Here is a 19031-nt window from a genome sequence, read left to right as displayed (position 1 = left end):
AAATAGTAAAATAATAATAATATAATATAATAATAATAATAAATAAAAAACAAGCCAATTCAGAAAATAAAAATATAAAAAAATCTGGTAAAACCAAAGAAAAAAAGTTCTATGTGTGCAGCCATATCAATGAAATCCAGGGACGTTTTGAACTAATCAGTACCTAAACAGAGGCAGTATGCAGTAAAGGTGAGAATCTACAGCATAGCAGTCTGAGGCAGAGAAAGCTTGAATGAAATCAAAGAGTGAGTCATTTTGTTGCATGTCTGTCAGAGCACAACATTATTTTCTTTGCTTTGCGGTTCCAGGAGATGTGGCCACGCCTCCGGATCACTATTGTCAAAAATCACTGTTCACATAAACGTAGCGAGGAGTTGCAGTGAGTGACGACATCTTATCAAACCACACGAAAGAAAACTACAGGAAGGAAGAACTTAAAACAAGCGAAGATGGGTTCAGATAAAGCCTAAAGGAGTAGCAGACTGGTTCACGCATCTGTCGTTTGGAGTGATCCATGGATTCTCAACAGGTTGATGAAACTTAAAAGTCTAACTAAGCCTATACATGACACGTTCACAATTTGGATGTAATCAACATCATAGCAATGCTAAAATTCCTGCTAATTTGTTTATAAAATTAAAGTTAAACTTTTTTTTAAATGTAGCACATTTCAAAAAAAGAAAAATCCCAAACCTCACCAGAACACTCTTGGGTCTGCCACTCCATACACTGACCGTACGGGAAGGAGATGACGTAGGCGGAGGAGTCCACGCACCGCCGGGTGCTTCCACACCACATGCACTCCATGGCTTGGCTGGTGCAGTTGGCACAGCTGGTCCGCAGCGCGCAGGGCGTCTTGCACGGACGAGCGTTTGGACTCTGTGGACTCCCTGAGCAACGGGACACGAGGACAGGCGAGGACAAAGACAGAAGGGCTCAATCAATCGTGAGTTTGCAACTTAAAAAACAGCGAAAGCCAAAAACAGCGTGCAGATGTTTCTAAAAACCACACTCTAAAGTCGTCATCAAGCTAGCACATGGGTACACAGTTAAAACGTCTCATCGTTTAATCGTTCCTTCGAAAAAGTGAGTGTCAACCCTCCTGAAATGTCTGATGCTGTGATCTGACCCAGGTCTTCTAACCCCCCCCCCTCCCCTTCGTTCATTCCTCCTCACCGGCAGGTTTTTCACAGATCAGGCCGTCGGTGGTGGCGGTGCAGGGATTGGCTTTAAGTCCGGCCGTCTCCGCTCTCTCCAAGTAGGCGCAGAAGCCCGAGTCGCTGGGCTCTCCGGGCAACCATTTCAGGGTGGTGTTGCTGAATGGGGACGCGTCCTCCCAGCCCCAGTAGGACACGTTGATTTTCCTGAGGCCCACCCACGGCGATAGCCTCTGTGGAAGCAAAGCGCAGCGCTGATTTGTACTATCCTTCAGCAGGTTCTGTCAGTCTGTTCAAAATCACTGCTGCAGATAAAGCAGACGGCCGCTGTTTGGCTAAAGGCTGCAGTAAATGCCTGCTCTTCCTAATGCAAGGACGTGTGGGAAAATATTCAAATGTGCAACAGTGTGTGGGATCGTCGCCAAGAGGGAAGATTCCGCAATATTTTCATGCGGCTGCATTTGAAACAAAATCACATACAGGAGGAACTACCCGTTTCTTTTGTGTCCTTAATCCATTTCACAATGTCATTGTCTTCACAAAGTTTGTAAAAGTGCTGGAACCCTGAGTTTCTTTAAATCAAGCTTAAAAACCTATTTGTTTGGAGTTGCCTTTAAATGTTAAAGATAAAGTTCGTTGTCCAACTTGTCTCATACTGTATCTTGACCTGCTGCTACTATTCCAAGGTGATGTGCTTGCCACTGTAATGTTTCCCCTCTTTCTCTGTAATGCTTTCTTTCCTCTGATTTTTTATTCACGTACAGCACTTTGAATCGTCTTCTTACTGAAAAGTGCTTTAGAAATAAACCTGCCTTGCCTTTATTGTCTTTTAAATGATTAAAATTAAGGAAAAAAGGTGCTCCGTTTGGAGTACTTCTTCTGGCAGTAAATATGTGGTGAACTTCAAACGTTCATTCAAAGCTGAAGAAAACAAGACTCAGAAAACAATAAAAGGCAAAAAATGTGAATTTTATTTTATTTTTAGGAAAGGATGGAAAAAGGAGTCAATGAGAACATTAACGAGGTAAACGCACTGGTTGGCGCTACGGTTATAGAAGCTAAACATGTTTTATGGGGATAAAGGATAATTTGAGCTCTAATAAACTAAAAATGAAGTAGCAAGTTTCCTGCGTTCTTTTGCAAGCAAACAAAATTTTAAATTGAACTCTTCACCATTGCCGTTCACATTTACAGAGTCACCAGGTAGTAGAAATCTAGGGAAGCAAAATAAAACAACAACATTGGAAACTGATGGAATTACTTTAACTATTCTATGTGTTTTATTTTATCTACTATGTTTATTGCATTTATAATTTTTTTACTCATTACTATTGAAAATGTTTTGAGTTTATTCAGACACCAAAGTGTTTTTTTCATTTAATTGATATTTCTCTCTCCTATGTTACAGAGTAAGGCCTAGTGCAAGAAACATCCTCGCCATAAATGTTGATTGTTTTTGTAAAGCTCTATCTTATCTGTGATGAATTGCACCCAGCCATCTCTGTATCTTCCCTTTCCTGGTCACTGAATAGTCAATTGTCAAGGTTGTTCTGTATACCTGAAACTGCTAGTTTATGATGTCAAAGGTCACACTAAAGTATGTTTACCCCTTCCTTAAGCTCTGCAAATGTAACTAGGGCCCTCCCTCTTTAAGATAATAAAAGTAACAGGCGACAGGAATGTGTTTCAGAACGGGTAGGGGATGTAAGTGAACACATCTTCTGGCATTCTCCTTGCAAGATTTAAAACTAACTTCTCTGTTGTCTCTTTTCCTTGTGTTGTTTAATGAATGTTTAAGGTGTATGAACCTGACAGAAACCCGGGAACAAAAGCAAGGACTGATTCACTGGTGATTATGGCCGCCTTACCGGTTTAGGCAGGAAATTGAAAAAAAAAAACATCAGTGGGAAGACAATCATGACCCTATCATGTCTGGATTTATTCCCACAGTTACCATGGCTAAGCTGTTTCCTCACAAATTGCAGCGTTTTCCATTAATTATGGGAGCTTTGCTTTACCTCGACCATTAGTTGTAACATTACCATTAGGAAGAAAACTGTTTTTAATGCCGTATCTGCAACACGAGAGAATGCAGGTCTGAAGATTGTCTCGTATAGAGTGCAGCTCACTGTTCAGCACCCCCTTTTATGTAGTAATTTCATCATAATTTTTTTATGCTTATTCCCTGAGCCTTATGCCAGCATGACCAACCTTGGTTCAAATTCTCTGATGACCCACATGAGCCAAAGATAAGCTACCGTTATCACTACCAGGCTTCACCACACACAGGAGCCAAATGTGCTGCAACCACCATGAAGAACAAGCACAACCCTAACCCAAATGGTCAGGGTGTTCTCCGACTCCATCTGCCTGAATGATGCACACGCTCATCCGTTCCTGTGCCCCAGAAGGTCTGAATACCCAATGTTGTTTCACGCAAACACTGATTATCATTAAGATCCTCTGCAGAAGACGTTGCAAAAGCAAAACCGGATTCAAGATGTTCAAAGGGGTCTGGTAATTACCACAGCCGACTGAAGTCAAGTTCAATGGACACGTACGTTATTGCTGACTAAACAAGTATGATTTGTTGATGGTGGCCAAGAACGATCAGGAAACCCATCCCCACCGCTGTGACTTATTAGATAAATCACTTCTAGTTCAGGGAAAGGTTGTGAAAGTGCTACCCTACAGGAAGCTTGAAATCAAACGTCAAACATCTAGAGCTTAAGAAATGTCATCTTCAGTCGATGTTACAGGAATCATCAAAATCAGAAGCTCTGTATGAGGTAGAACATGTCCATAACCTTCTCAATTGTCACTTCTGCCGTAAACATTCCCGCAGAAAAGCATCTTCAAACAATCCAAGCGGCCAGCTGCTGTTCAAACATCTGGATTCACTAAACTGAAAAGGAACGATGCTCTAGCTGGTTGGCTCCTCAGTAAAGGGAAATAAGACAGAAATACGACGCTAAAAAACATGTATCTCTCCGTCTCTCAGCGCTGGGAAGCTGGAGGAATTGTGCGGTAAAGGTTCAAACATTGAAACATTCCAACATGATCTATTACTCGTCATAAGAAGCCAGTAACGGTGATTCATGTGAGACAGAAAAAACAATCCACCCAGACTGCTTTGTTATTTATGGCTTTCTGTTACATTATCGTTTTAAATAAGTGCTTTTCTAATCTCTGGACTAAGCATTACCTGGCATCTAATTATAAAACATTACAAATTTATGATGTTGAAGCTAAAAGGCCGAAAAGCTGTTGATAATGAATCAAACAGCAGGGTGTACACCGTGTTCCAGAATGAGCTACAAGGTACATATCAGACCCGTTCCCGTTAATCAAGCACTTCATTTTGGCCATGAATTACAATGATTAGTCATTATTTCTCTCATCAACCCTTTAGAAAGCAAATTGGTAAAGTAGCCATTGTTAAACGGCAACATGACTATCCGTGGTACAAGCTTTTGACACATTCAATTTCAAGAGATGGTTTTAAACATAATGTTGTCTGGGGAAAAGTAGCTCCCCATTATTTTTTTTTCTCCATTTGTTTCAGAAAAACAACAAAAGAAAATACTTTTTGGAGAAAAAAACCCTAAGTCTGTAAACAAAAACAAAAAAAGTTCTAAATAATTTCCCCTTTTTAAAAAGCGAGCGAGTGAAAAACCAGTTGAACAGAAATATGCTAACCTGGTCTCACGGAATAATGCTTTTTCAATAAAAAAGTGATACAAATCAGGTCACTTCAGGCCGACCACCCACCTGAGTTTCCAGCTGAAATTTCTGGAGCTCCTCCAGAACAAAACTGACTTGATTGTCTGTGAGCAGAGAGGCTATATTTCCTCCCAGGTTTTTGCAGTAGTGCTGTGCGTTGTCGTAGCTCTCCCTGCTGGAGTTGATCCTCAGGCAGACCTCCCCGACGTGGTGCCAGCCGTCCCCGCACATCTGGCCTGCACGCACAGACAAAGCCTTCAGTACTTTTTCTCTGGACTCTGTGACACTACGCTTAAAACTATGATAAACAGTAGAAACTAGTAAAGTGGCGGTCTGCTACAGGGGATCTGATTGGGTGACCCCGAATGATGATACCTGCTGCTATTGTAGTGGCTTTGACTTAAGCTCAGCTCCCCTCATAGTTATTTAGGGAGCCTAGCTCTGTTTTCCGCATCCAGTTGAAGGCAGAAACAATCACAGCATAGTTTCTATATCAAAGGTCTTGCATCTTTTTTTGTCTAACCAGACTGAGTTTTGCCAAAAATGAATGAATCTATAAAGAATTTGACAACGAAAAGTGCTGGCTGCAGCTGCTCCTGGTCTGTCTGTCGTGTAACCTGCTCAGTGGGTCGTGCCCAGGTTTCCCCAGCTGTCTGAAAGAGCAAAGCTGAAACTTTACACTTTAAATGTTAAGATGTTCAAACTAAAGTACCGTATTGCAGCGGCAGAACAAGCCTTCTGGTATTTTTCATTCGCACTGAGTCATCCAGAACGTCCAAATATGTTACGAGACGAAGTAGCAATGAGTCATATCAAAACAGAGAATAAACCTGCTTGCGTTAATTAATCTAGCATTTTCAGATAACCACAGCAGATCCACACGTGTTCAGCAGGGGTTAGACACCAATTTATTGAAGGGTCTAGCTGTATTTCTTTATTCAGTCATATCTCTGGAAACAAATAGTAAAAATATTCATATTTCAAGCCACACACCGTCTGGACATTAAAGCAGGCCAACCTTTTTGAACCTCGTGTTGGAACAGCTGATCAAGACGCGCGTGTCAAAAGGTTTGGCTCCGACAGATTTTTTTATAATGGATGCTGCAACGTCACACACACACTTTATGGGTATTTAAATTGTTACACAATCTCAACACCAACTTACACTTTACTTGGACTCTACTGTGCCTCTCATGAAAGTCGGGTGTTTCTTCAACAACAAGCCCTGGATACACCCAGACATAAAATCTTTACCTCAGGGAAATGAAGAGGCCTTTCAGGTCCGGATACAAGAAAGAACTGAGAGCTGTCCTGAAAAGACTGAGGAAAAATATATTGCTTCATGCATACTCTGTATGAGCCACCGTCAATGCAGACGACTGTCCCTGTAGCTCTACCCTCTTTCAGGAGGCATGAATGCTGCTTGTCGATGCAATCTGCTGGGTGTCCTTAGATAGGAAACTTTTTGACCAATCTGTCTGGATGATTTGATCGAATGTGACTTTGTGAAGTGCCTTAAAATGACGTCTTGTGAATTGCCGCTATATCTGTAAAATTGAACTCGCCTTCAAATTGCCAAGATCAGAGATTGAAAAAAACAACTACAGTAAGAAAATGTCAGTCAAACAGAGCGTCCAGGCTGCAGGTGACTTGTGCTGGGTGAATGAGCTGAATCAGTACTTCTTGATGTTTGACCAGCCACTATACCCTCCCCCAACCCAGTCTAACATGCTGCAGACACCCTCATCTATGACACGTCTGTTCTTCCACCTAGAACTCTCAGCCATCATCCACTTCCTCTACTTCGGATGATCCATGAACCAGCCGTGTGGCATCATGGGTCCCCGTCTTTCATATCCGTCTCAAGCAGGGCAAAGTAGCACAGGTGTAGAAGACCTCCAGTGTGGTACCTGTGCCTTTGGATTCACTACCAGCCTGGCATTGGGGTAGAGGATGCCATCATCTACCTGCTACACGGAGCTCTGACCCGTCTGGAGAAACCTGGAAGAACCGTGAGGATCGTGTGCTTTAATATTTACAGTACTTTGATTTTTACCTTCCTTCTAAAAAGGACAGGCTGGAGCCTGCAGAACCAAAAACACTTTGACTGAAAGAAAACTACAAGCTGGACCGGTCCAGAGTGAACCACCACCTGTCGCATTGGACACTGGACTACCTCACCGGTCAGTGGTGAGAACGGGAGCAACACAGGGAACTGTGCTGGCCTTTTCCTTTTTTTCCTTTTCACCCACAGCAGACTTCTCCAGTGAAAATAAATGTCTTGTTAAAACTGTGTGTATTATTTAGATTAGCATGGCAACATGCTGAGGCTTAGCATAAAACTATGCAAATGGACAAAGAAGGATTTATGTTGTTTTGTGTTCTAGTCGCAAATACCTTTCCTTATGAAACATGCATCCAGTAGGTTGTCAGTGATTTCATACAGGTCACCGTGGCACGTTGGAGGAGAATGGAAAAGCAAAGACGGTGTTCAATAAACCAGGTTGAACAGAAAGCAAATGTCATAACAGCTTCCATCGCCAACCTTTTAGGCAACCCGAGAAGAAAGTAGCGGCCTTTTTTTTCAGGTTTTCTTTTTAAGCAAATATTGCAATGAATGACCGAAACAGCAGGAGAAAGATGGATGACTGGCGGAAAAAATAGCCGTACAAAAATAAAAGCTTAGACAGGCTTGGTTGCAGCTGTGAGAAAAACGGGGATAAACGCATTAAATCATTCAGAATTATTTCTCCCAACAGCGTGTCTAAAGAAAAGGCCAGAGCTGCCAAGATGGTAGAGCTACCTCCAAATACCCCCCTAAGCTCCACCACTCTTACAAGCAAATACATCTCCAGGTGGAACTGCAGGAGTCGTCAGAGCGTCTGACTAATGGATTCACGCACAAAGACATTTTCATTTCAGCTGTGTAGTCAATGACCCGTCAAAAGTTTTCTACTAAATTATGCTATAAGTTCTGTTTACAAATGCAAATCCCAGAGAGGCGACAAGATGTTAGTCACCTTTACATAGAGGCTGTCCATGACTCAATGGCGCAAAAAAGTGTAATTAATTTGACTTCTATCTTCGGATTTTCTAAACATAAAAAGAATCCTGTAAAAAAAATGTCCTCAGGTGTTTTATAGGACAGATTATTGTAACCAAATAAATTATATTTCCTCCAAACACCTGACTCAAAGTTTGATCAGACATTGCTTTAGCCCAGAGTGTTGCAGCCATGAGAGGTAGCTAAAAGATCCCCTAGAACTCTGTTTATGCCCCGGATCCTTAGACTTGACTAATAATTGACCCCAAATGAAAGAACCCAGCAAAAGCATTGGTTTGCATTTATTTATCGTACCTTTATTTAGCCAGCCTGTGAAAAACCTGCTGCGTGGTGCCAGTACCAAAGACCACACACCCAGAGGGAACCCAACAGCTAACCTCACACCTGATGAAGACCCTCGAGAGGCTGATCCTGCTACATGACCAAATAATGGCAGGACATTCTTCTTTGGGTTTTCTGCTTGAGAGCGAAATTTATTGTTCCCTCAATTCCAGAAAGTCATTAAGGTCCTGAAGCAGCCAAGCAACTCCAAACCATCTTACTCACACTACCATGTCTGACTGACAGCATGATGTTCTCTTATCGGGTCAGTTGCAGACCAGATGTAATGGAACCCACATCTTCAAAAATGTTACATCTTTGCCTCATAAATCCACGGATCATTTTCCCAAAAGTCCTTGCCATCCCCAAGATGCTCTTGTGGGAACTGTTAGAAAGGCCTTTGTATTATTCCTGAATGCATGTTTTTCAGTCTTTTTCTTATTGTTGAATCATGAACACTAAAGGGCTTGACATACCTTCCTGTGCCCGTGTGCACAAGCCGGTTGGTCTATGCAGAGGCTGTGCCCCGTTTATTTTATTTTTAGCTCGGCTGAATAACCATGCTCCACTTAGAGATTCATAGTTGTTACTCTTGCCTCTTAGCAGTTGACATCGCACATGTTCATGCCTTGTCAGCTCAGAAGAGAAGTAGAATAAAAGAAGCAAAAGGGAAGTACTTAGCGATTTCTCACCTGAACATCAATGCAGTTTTTTGTATAGTTACTGTCCATGAGATAAATTACCCACAATATGAATGAAGTCTGATCCTTGATCCAAGAAAAGTAAGGTTTTCTATGCTTTAAATTCTGTTTGGGGTTCTTTTGTGACTGTGGAGGACTCACTGATGCATTCTTTCAGTACGCCTCTCTTGGTTGTTTCATGTTTACCCATTTGTAAAAGAAAATGGAGTACCAAAGCCTAACCCCGTAATTCCACATCGTCCGCTCCATGAATCGGTGGGTCCATTCCGCCTCCATGAATCGGTGAAAAGCAAAGCCTACTACATCCGCGGTTACTCCGTCTAGCTCTCCTCTGAAGTTTATTGGGAGCCCGAGGAGAAGCGTGTGTTATCATCGCCATTACACGCAATAAGCAAATCTACGTACTTGGAGAGGATTACCACGTTTCAAATTAAATGTTGAAAAGACATATCTGCTTCCTTATTTGGTGCCAAAAGAGTGGTTTGCATTTGATATTAAAATAAAATGAACAGTTTTATTTAAATAAGTGATTATTAAAGGAAAAAAAGGATTCAATTTATGATTTAAAATCTCTATTTACACTACACAAACCAGAGGTTGCTGACGTTCTTTTCCCTGTTCGCTACGGTTGGAATTGTGGAGCTTGATTAGTCCCGGAGAATGTGGAACCGTTCTCATTAATTAGCGCGACAACGTAGCCGCTCCGTCGGTCGGACGTGAACAGAACAAAGCAAGCGCAGAGGACGTGGAATCTGGGGGTAAGAAATCACTTCGTAATCCCGTTCAGATTGATGTCAATGACAGTTTCTCGTCTGTATTTGAAATCTCTCTTTAGATGGCAGCATTTTGAGTTGATTTGAAAACTTAGCCCCCGTTATCTGACAGGACGGCCTGAAACGTGTTAAGTGGGCCAAAAAAAAGAGGAATCAACACTGAAACAAGTAATACATGTTCAAGAATTTAATATGAGTCCTTTAGAATCCTTTAGTTGCCAAAAAAAACAAAAACTATGTTCAGTATGGCGTGTTTTAATGAGTGCATCTCCTCACCGGGCAGCGCCTGACACTCCTGCTGCTGCAGCTCCCACTGGCAGTTGCTGCTCAGGGAGCAGCTCCGGCAGTTGGCCAGCCGCAAACACTCCTGCTCCTCCCGGCGCTTGCACCTGGATGAGTCTCTCACCGACTTCACACAAACACAGGGAGGCGATATGAGGAAATAATATTAGTTCGCTTGAAAGTTTTTCATTTTCAAGTAAACACAATAAACCCGGGGAAATCAATACAGTGCGCCACAAAGGCCAGAAAAATGAATAAAGAGCGATGGGCGTGGTGAGTGAGAAGTCAAACAGAGCATGCAGAGTGAAAAATGAAATCAATATGAGCATTTATACTGTGATGAAGTTTTTTTTTTATTATTGAAGGATTCATTCTAGAAGCTGTGGCTGTCCCACTTCACAGAGTAAAATATAACGGTTCATAAAAAAAAAGAAAAGGATTCTTTTAAAAATACTGAAGTCGTCAAAATAATCGACGTGTTAACTCAATGTTAAAAAAAAATTGTCTGATATTTGTCAGGATCTAAATTTATCCAAATCTGACCTCAACTGGAGAAGACATAGAACTGTTTTTTTTTTTTTTATGAAAAGTAGTAGAAAACATTCAGTCTGTCTTTATTGAGTCTCTCCTGTTGTTCACGTCCCTCCACAGCATTTCTTCAGGTCATGAAGTTTGAATACATTCATTTCTACACAACTGTATGAAAGACCCCCCACCAAATACTTTCCCTCAGGGTGGGTTTCTGGCCTTTGCAACACTTTTATGCTTTCATTTTTCAGACTGTTGTGGATTTGCTAATGTGTTTGAGATCACTGTCCTGTGGCCTGACCCATTTTGGGTCAAACTGACAAACAGACAGGCTTATATTCGACTCTAAATTACTTTATATGAACAGAGCGTTTGGTCAGTTTAAAGTCTAACTCATCTCAAAATCAACTTTTTCTGCAGATAAACTGTATAATTTGAGCCTAAGGGTACTACTCTTATGTTACTGTGCCATGTTTTACTTTTTAATGTAAATTTGTTTACTTCTGTAATATTTGTCTTAAAACCGTCTTAGTGCTGCCCTCTAAGGGTTGGACGGTGGCTAATGCAGATGAATTTTCCCATTGGCTCAAATAGACCCTGCGTTTGATGGGTAAAAAAATCCTCCACCTGAAAAGACAGTTCAGCGGCTAGACCACCGGACGTCGCCCTGGTCACTTCATGTTCTGACAGGTCACTTTCCCTCATCCTGACCGCTGCAGCGACGACCCTGCTTAAATCTCCCCCCGCTCATTCCTGTCTCATGGAACCGGCCACTCTGGTGGCAGATTTCAAAATGTGTCTGGGGGTTAGGGTTCGGGTTATGCCTTTACATCGGGGTGACTTACACTTTAAGCTTCACGGTGTCAATAAAAGCCCACATCCTAAGCGCTCTATCACCATGCTTGACAGTTGGTATGAGATGTTTGCGCTTGGATCTCACCAGACATGGTGGTCTACAGCCGTATTGGTCTGAAGGATGGTGTTCCAGATTTTTTGTGGTTCCCTCAGATGTAAGTCTGTAAGCCTAAATCACGCTTCCATATTCTTTTTAAAGGGAAGAGGCTTTCTCCTGCCAACCTTTTTAAAAGGAACATCTTTGTCCACTTTGTTTCTAGTTGCACTTTCACCAACTGTCCAAGGCCTGTAATGTCTGAGATGTAGCTCTTGGTTTGGTTTTTCAGTTTCTCTGAGCAGTGTACGGTATGGTCAACCCTTAGGGTGAGTTTGGCATGTCTACTACTTGAAAGATGGCAGCCGTCTTAAATGATTTCCACTCATGAATAATCCTCTGGCAGTAGAACGATGGGCTTTAAATTACTTGTAAATGGCCTTATAATGTCTCCCCCAAATTGATAGAGGTTGTCACATTGATGATGACCAACAAATTAAAATTTCCCAATTAAACCCCATGAAGCAGGAAAGGTAGGTCTATTTTTCCCCCCACATACAGTTATCTCATTTCTATCTTCATCTATGACATTTAATGCGGAGCGTCAAATGCATCATTAGGTCACAAAAGCCCTAATGTGTAAAATCCTAGACCTAGAAGTGAGAGTGTTTTGTTTTTAACTTGAATACATGCATGAACCTTGTTAATATCCAACTTAATCTTCCCACGGTGTTTATCCGCAGCCGTATTTTTAAACATTGTCGTAGTTGGAGTAAGACCCAAAATATTTGGCAGACTCTTTTATTTAAAAACGGACTCCAGCAGAGTCATTTTCTTTTAACTCAGTTGTGTGAAAGGTTGCTAACGCTGCTTCCATTATCCACATTGCAGTTCAACACAGGTTTTCCAGCTTCAAAGAGAAGTTATCCCTCTTGCGTTTACTCCACAGGAACAGCAAGTGACTGTTGATCTGATGCTGTTGGACTGTAGCAAGACTTACAGAAATGTGACTAAACAGAAGCGAGTTCAGAAAATATAAGTGCTTCAACTGAGTGACAGTGCACCACAGCTTTCTGCATGGCAAAATGTTAAGAACGGTCAACCCTGATGTTCTGTTGCAGAGGCTGGAACTATCTGCGAGAACCAAGGGGACGGTATTAGGCTAGTATATTGTACATCATATGTGTCAGCAAGATTCATATTCATTTTACTAGCTGAAATGTAGAAATAAAAAAAAAAATTATAAAAAACTACCCTGACCTTTATGCAGACATAATGCACTCAGACCCAGACCGCCTTCATCACTAGCTGGAATAACGTTTCATACTGCAGATGATAATCCTGCAATGGTTAAATCAGGTCCAACTGCAATGTTGATGACTGAGAGGGTTATGATGAACTGTTGAATTAGGTGTATATAAATACAAGTCAAAGCAATGCTCTTTTAATTCATTATATTTTACTGGCAGGCTAAAACTTAGTAAACTGAGTGCGGCCCTGTTTCCCCCCAGCTAAGAACAGTTCAGTCTCAAACCATGTGTACACTGCTACAAACCTGTCTGTGTTTGGAAATTCATTCTCTGTCTCTCAGAAAATGCAAACAAAAACACATTTGGATTTGGTAACGATAATGTGCCCAAAAAAATATTTTGTGCTCCATGTCTGATAATATCACTGAGGGAGATTTTCTATGTTTCTCGTTAGACAAGTCCGATCTATTTGTGTTATATGGTTATATTTGGTTGCTTTGTTTGTCCTCACTATAAAGATCAAATCCTCCAGTAAGCTTCTTGTTTTTTTTCCTCCTGTCGGGCACTTGTACTAGACATCAGTCCAGTTGATACGGTAAACATACTTGTTTGCACTGTCATAACATGTTTTCTTCGCCCGCACAATATAGCTGGGATTAGAAATATTATTTCCCAGAAGGATGCAGAAAAAACAGGTTGTGCCTTTGCTGATTCAAGAGTGGACTATCATAACTGTATACGATCAGGGAAGCAAAAGTCAATCAGTCCCTGTCTGCTAAACCAAAAATGCTGCAGAAAGAATTTTTAAGAGAATTTAAAGCAGGGATCATGTTTATCATAAGTTAGTTTCTGTTTATTGGCCCCCTTAATAAATTCTGAGTGGAATATATCGTCTCACACAGAAAACACTCAATAATCAAGCCCCATCCTATATTAGAGATTTGATTCTTTTTCTGTTCCCAACAGAGTTTTTTCTCTCAGACTGCAGGTTTACTGGTGGTTCCTAGAGTCTCTAAACAGAGAAAGCGATATTTTTAGCTCTCAGACTCCTCTCTGGTGGAACCTCTTTGAAAAGATTATAGCTAGAGTTGCTTAGGTTATGCAGCTAAGTCTAATAAAATAGAACAATGTAGAATTTCATGATTTCTTTAAAAAAACTATAAATTATCTTCTTACGCTTGCATGAATAATAATTATCTGAGTTGTTTGAAGAAAAAGAAAAGTCTTCAATCTGCTACATAAGACAGAACCTTCACGTTCCAGGAGAAGAAAGTGCCCTGGCTTAATGTGCCAGCTTACCTTAACTTGGTAATATTTTCCCTCAAGGGTGATGATGGAGCCAAAGGAGACTGATATTTTGGTTACTGTATAGACCCTTAACAATATGCTTTGTTGTTGTAAAGAGTAATTTCTTGTTGACTAAAACTGTATCATCCATGACTGAATTAAAAATAAAGTTATTTTTAATGTTGAATCACAGTCAAGGAGATCTTTTAAGAAAAGGGGAAGAATAATGTCCTTAGAATCTCCATATAACATCAAAGGCTGTAGCTTAGCAGACAAAAGTTAAATATTCCAGTAGAATAGTCGATATTCTATTATACACACATGGCCCTTCCTCCGCGCGCCGTGCTTCCACAAGCTGAGCTGATGTTCAGACAACATGGATGGAGGAGGAGACAGAGACAGAGCGCCGCCATGCTGCTGGGCCAGCTCCAGAGTCAGCTACACACGCAGGCAAGCACACAGATACACAGATATACAGATATACACATTCATTCATTCATTCATTCATATTCAGATGCGGCCAAACAAACATACAGAGAGAAAGATAACAGAGGCACACACAGAAAGACAGACAAAGCATTGTTCAGAATCAAAACAGAAAACAGTCAGAAGAAAAAAGCAAAAGGGCAGAAGGTAAGCACAACATTTTTGAATCTCTATCATTAATCTGTAGTTAAAGCATATTAAAAAACTACTGGACGGCTCTAAAAGCAGGGAGGCGGTAATGGAGGCTCGTTTTTAACCGAAGGCCTGCGTGGACTCACCACGGTGCAGTTGCTGGAGGCGGAGATGCACTTCCTGTCCTCACACCACTGGCAGCCCCAGGTGTTGGCCGTGCAGCTTGCACAGTCTGAGAAGCGGATGCACTGTTCATCGGTGCTGTCTGCAGAAACACCGTCACGGGCTCATTAGCTCACGCATTTGTTTTTTTTATTTAACCTTTATTTAACAAGGGAAAAAATCCCATTGAGATTAAAAGCCTCTTTTTCAAGTGAGTCCTGGCCAAGAGGCAGCAAAGTTACACATTAAACAGAGATACATTAGATTAAATGACAGGTACATAAAAAAACATGTAAAGTAAAACAATTATAGATAACTGAGGCCGTCTCAAATTTTCTCATTTTCAACCTAAAAGCATTTAGGGATGAAAACTCAGTTAACTTCATGTCTCTTTGCAGAAAATTCCACGCACAAGGAGCTGCATAGATAAAGGTTACATGCAGGAACATGTTAACAGAATAGAACACTGGCTGGTTTAGCTTTCTGATTTTGGATAAAAGATGCAAAGATCTACCATTTTTGTTAAAATGACAATCAAGAAAGCAGGTTACTACCAGTTCTTTTCTTACTTTTTGTCCCTTCAGGTTATCGCTTTTCTATACAAATAAAGCATCCAGAAAACCATGTGACAAAACAGTTCACAACACATAGCCGTCACACAGCGGCATATCTGCCTGTTGTTTGAGTATATTCATGTATTTAGTGGTCATGTGAGCCGCAGGTACAGAACTGAAACCAGCGCGAGTCAAATCCAGCAGAAATGTCCCGGTTATAGCATTACTACACTGTACGCAGAGATATACCTCAGGATGCTTTTAAACTGAAAGTGGATCTGCAGACAAAAATTGGTCCAAATTCCACTTTTTTGTCAACATGTGAATTACATCAGATTTTTTTTTAAAACCACAGTCTGAAAGGACAAGTTTAAGTAAAGAAAGATCAGAACCGGGTCACTTTCACATGTGGTCAGAAATCAGGCATTTCACTCCAAAAGGTCACGTTGCATTTGATCTATTTGATCGTTAGCTGTTATGTCCCTAAAGGTCTGGCAGACTTTTTGCATGAAAAAAAGAGTCAATTCTCAATGAGGTTTTAATTTGGTTAAATAAAAGGTAAATATATATATATATATAAATATACATAAATGACGTAGCTATTCATTTTTACTTCAGCAGACAGCATGCTGGATGTGGTTCTACATCTGTGCACGCAGGTCGCTTTATGGCCTTGGACTGTTCACATGGCAGTCTAGTTGTGTTATATGCGTTATACACATTATTATGTGAACTGCTCAAACTGAATATTAGCAAAGAAAATTGATTTAATATTAAATGTGCAAAATCCACTATTTTAGCCCTTAAATACTTTTTGTTGTGTACTTGGAGCATCTAATAGTCCAGAATATTTGAATGTAGCCTGTCCATTGAGCTGCATAGCTATCTTTTTCAAGCCGTTCAGTTTTCTGCTTTCTGTTTTCTCTTTTATGATTTTTGAACAATTAAATCACAGTATTTGCTGCTGCACCACTAAACAATGTCAAAGTTGTACGGCTTATCAATGTCGCAGAGCCGCCATTTTAATTTTTCGCTGCAATTTTGTAGGCCAACCTGAAGGAAGCCAAAGCTACAAGTGAGCAAGGGAAAATGTTTGATTGTTGGGTGTATAAGCCCACACAATTCATTACACTGTAACCCAGCACAAATGGCCGAACAGGGTGGAGAGGATCAGTCTTCCACCTGGAGGGGGGCGGTTTGTCAAGTTCTGCTTTAGATTTAAAGAGACGGCACCGCGAGTTGAACAGGGGTTAAAGAGGGGGAATGTGGGGTTAAATTAACGAGGACCAAAGCATTGCAGTTTCACTGTATGTGGACACAACTGATTGATTTCAATGTGAAAAGGAAGAACTGAAAGGCATGATATGTCCCCTTTAAGACCTGCTGTATGAATATAGCATTATGTTCTGATTAATTCAGCTATAATTGTCTGTCCACTAAGTACATGTAGAACATAGAAATTTAATTTCCAGAAGGCCAGTTCATCCTTAAATAGGTAAGAGTAAATAAGCAAAATGAGAACATCTCAAAAAAGACTATGAAAGTTACGGTAAAAGTCCTATACTTTATCTTGATGCAGCTGAACACTGATCTGTGCCCCTTTCATCCCAATATGCCAGCCTTCTTTAGATAGAGCATGCACAACTATGCACATAATAGGACACAACCTGATGTCCTACAAAATCCCCATAGTTTCCTTACATTTACACCCACGTATTAGCTCTTTTACTCATACATGGGAAGATACAGGCAACAGTGTGACAGCATCTTAAGAATTAGGAGTTAGGTCTTAATTTCTCAGAGGGTGGTCCAGGAGGGTCTGCCTCACAGTCCTGCGGTTGCAGGTTTTCTGATGCGTCCTAGCGTCGCTCTGAAGATCCAGGTTTTGATATCCAGGCCTGTCTCCAGAGACTTGGTGTCCACACCGTTCTCCAGGGCTTCCTTGAGGATTTAAGTGGCCTCATGGTTAGCCTCATGACAAGCTTCACTGTGAGCTTTCTCTGGCCGCCGGGCTGACCTTAAGAGCCTCTATGCATGTTCCAGTGGCCACATGGAGGCCTCCATACAAGCTTCTTAGTGGATTCACCCCGCCAGCAGTGGGTTCACTCCGTCAACCAGTTTTCCTCTCCACTGTCGCTTCATGCAAGCTCAGTATGAGGGATTGCTGCAAAGCCATCAACAATGCAGATGACTGTCCACTGTGGCTCTACGCTCTTTCAGGAGGAGTGAATGCTGCTTCATGCATTCTGTTGGGTTTCCTTCAATAGGACATTTTTTGACCAGTCGACTGGATGATTTGATTGAACCGACTTTGTAAAGTGCCTTGAGATGACTTGTGTTGTGAATTGCCGCTATATAAATTAAATTGTATTGAATTGAACTACCTTTCTTCTTTCTGGCCCTTCTCCCAAAGCCCTCTCTACCCAGGCTTGCATTAACCCCAGTTCCCGTGTTTATGCTCCCCCTGTTTTCCCTATTAGAAACATAGATCCTTTATTCCACACTTTATTATACATCTGCTGTTGTCCTATTGCCATTTGGGTCCTCATCAACAAACACGACAATATTTGGATATGAATACATGAATGAAGAGGTTATAAAACCAAGGCGCTATTTCTGAATCCTTGCTGATAGTATCAACTCATCCATATTAACAGTCTGAGGAAAACTGAAATCAATCCTATTTGTCAATTACATTTTTTATCTTCCAATTGAAATAGACTAAATCAAACATCTGAACAAAAAACAAAAAACAAATAGCTAACCACAATCTTTCATAACTTGAATTTGTTTTCAGTGATGTTATTTGTCCTTATTTGCTGTTATTTAGCTTTGTGTGAAGATGCATTTTTATTCAGTCTCACAATCAAAACAGATAGCGTGGTCATCTTTTACAGTCATCTTTTACAGTCAGCCTGGACATAATTTCTATTTTTAAACGAATTTTCTAAATACTTCACATTTAAACCTGCAGTGAGGCGGAGGAAGCCGCTACATCCGGTCCACTCTTATCCTAATTGGTTTACAATGAGCTAATTAGAACATTGTTGACCCACTGTTCGCATAATTACAATATGCAAACAAACTTGAAAATCAAAGCCTTTCAGAATAATTACAGTCATCATGAAACAATCAGGCTACTGGGAGTTAGGGTCAAGTTAGATGGCCGGGTCTTGTGGTTTTTTTTTTTGGGATAATGTAAAGAAATAGAAATGGTAAGCAGTTTAAATAACAGTGTGGCCTACCAGGTGGTGCAGGGCAAAAAGGAGCTGGAACGATGGGGTCCGGCTGTTTTGACTCCCATGGGAGGCATCTACTTTTCCCCCAGTGGCAGCGAACTCCAGGCCCAGCCGCTGAACACGCAGACGGGGATAAGAAGGCTCGGCAGGACTGGGGGGTGTAGGCCAGCACTTCATTCAGGAGCAGACCCGAAAAGCCTCCAAAGACGTACATGGAGCTGAACACATCACATAATCAAGAGTTATGGAGAGATTCAGAGCGGCCGAAGGAAAAGAAACATGGTCAGAAAGCAGCAATCTTAAACAGGCAGGAAATGTCTGCACAGATTAACGCGAGCATGGAACTTTGAAAGGCGGCAGAAAGACCTTTAAAAATCAAAAACGAACTTTGCGGTTTGAAGCCGGCCTTCTGAAGTTAAAAGCTGACATTTTTTCTGGCCACAGCTCAAGGTAAAGGGACGTTAAAGGATCAGGAAAGCATTT

The 19031-nt window shown here is 41.1% G+C and overlaps 1 protein-coding gene across 1 annotated transcript in view; it reads right to left on the bottom strand.

The window, feature by feature from the left end:
• Positions 1–704: 704 nt before the first annotated feature.
• Positions 705–19031, bottom strand: part of LOC118556218 (attractin-like protein 1) — a gene marked incomplete at its 3' end in the record, with an annotated part of 111226 nt that continues 92899 nt past the window's right edge. The window contains 7 exon segments of the mRNA XM_036126082.1: positions 705–890; positions 1177–1390; positions 4929–5116; positions 10016–10148; positions 14297–14413; positions 14740–14858; positions 18555–18766. Of these exon segments, the coding sequence (XP_035981975.1) occupies positions 705–890; positions 1177–1390; positions 4929–5116; positions 10016–10148; positions 14297–14413; positions 14740–14858; positions 18555–18766 (1169 nt within the window).

This window comes from Fundulus heteroclitus, chromosome 22 (assembly GCF_011125445.2).
Source record: "Fundulus heteroclitus isolate FHET01 chromosome 22, MU-UCD_Fhet_4.1, whole genome shotgun sequence".
Lineage (NCBI taxonomy): Eukaryota > Metazoa > Chordata > Actinopteri > Cyprinodontiformes > Fundulidae > Fundulus > Fundulus heteroclitus.
Note: the sequence above shows the minus strand (reverse complement) of the source record. Positions and strands in the feature narration are given on the sequence as shown.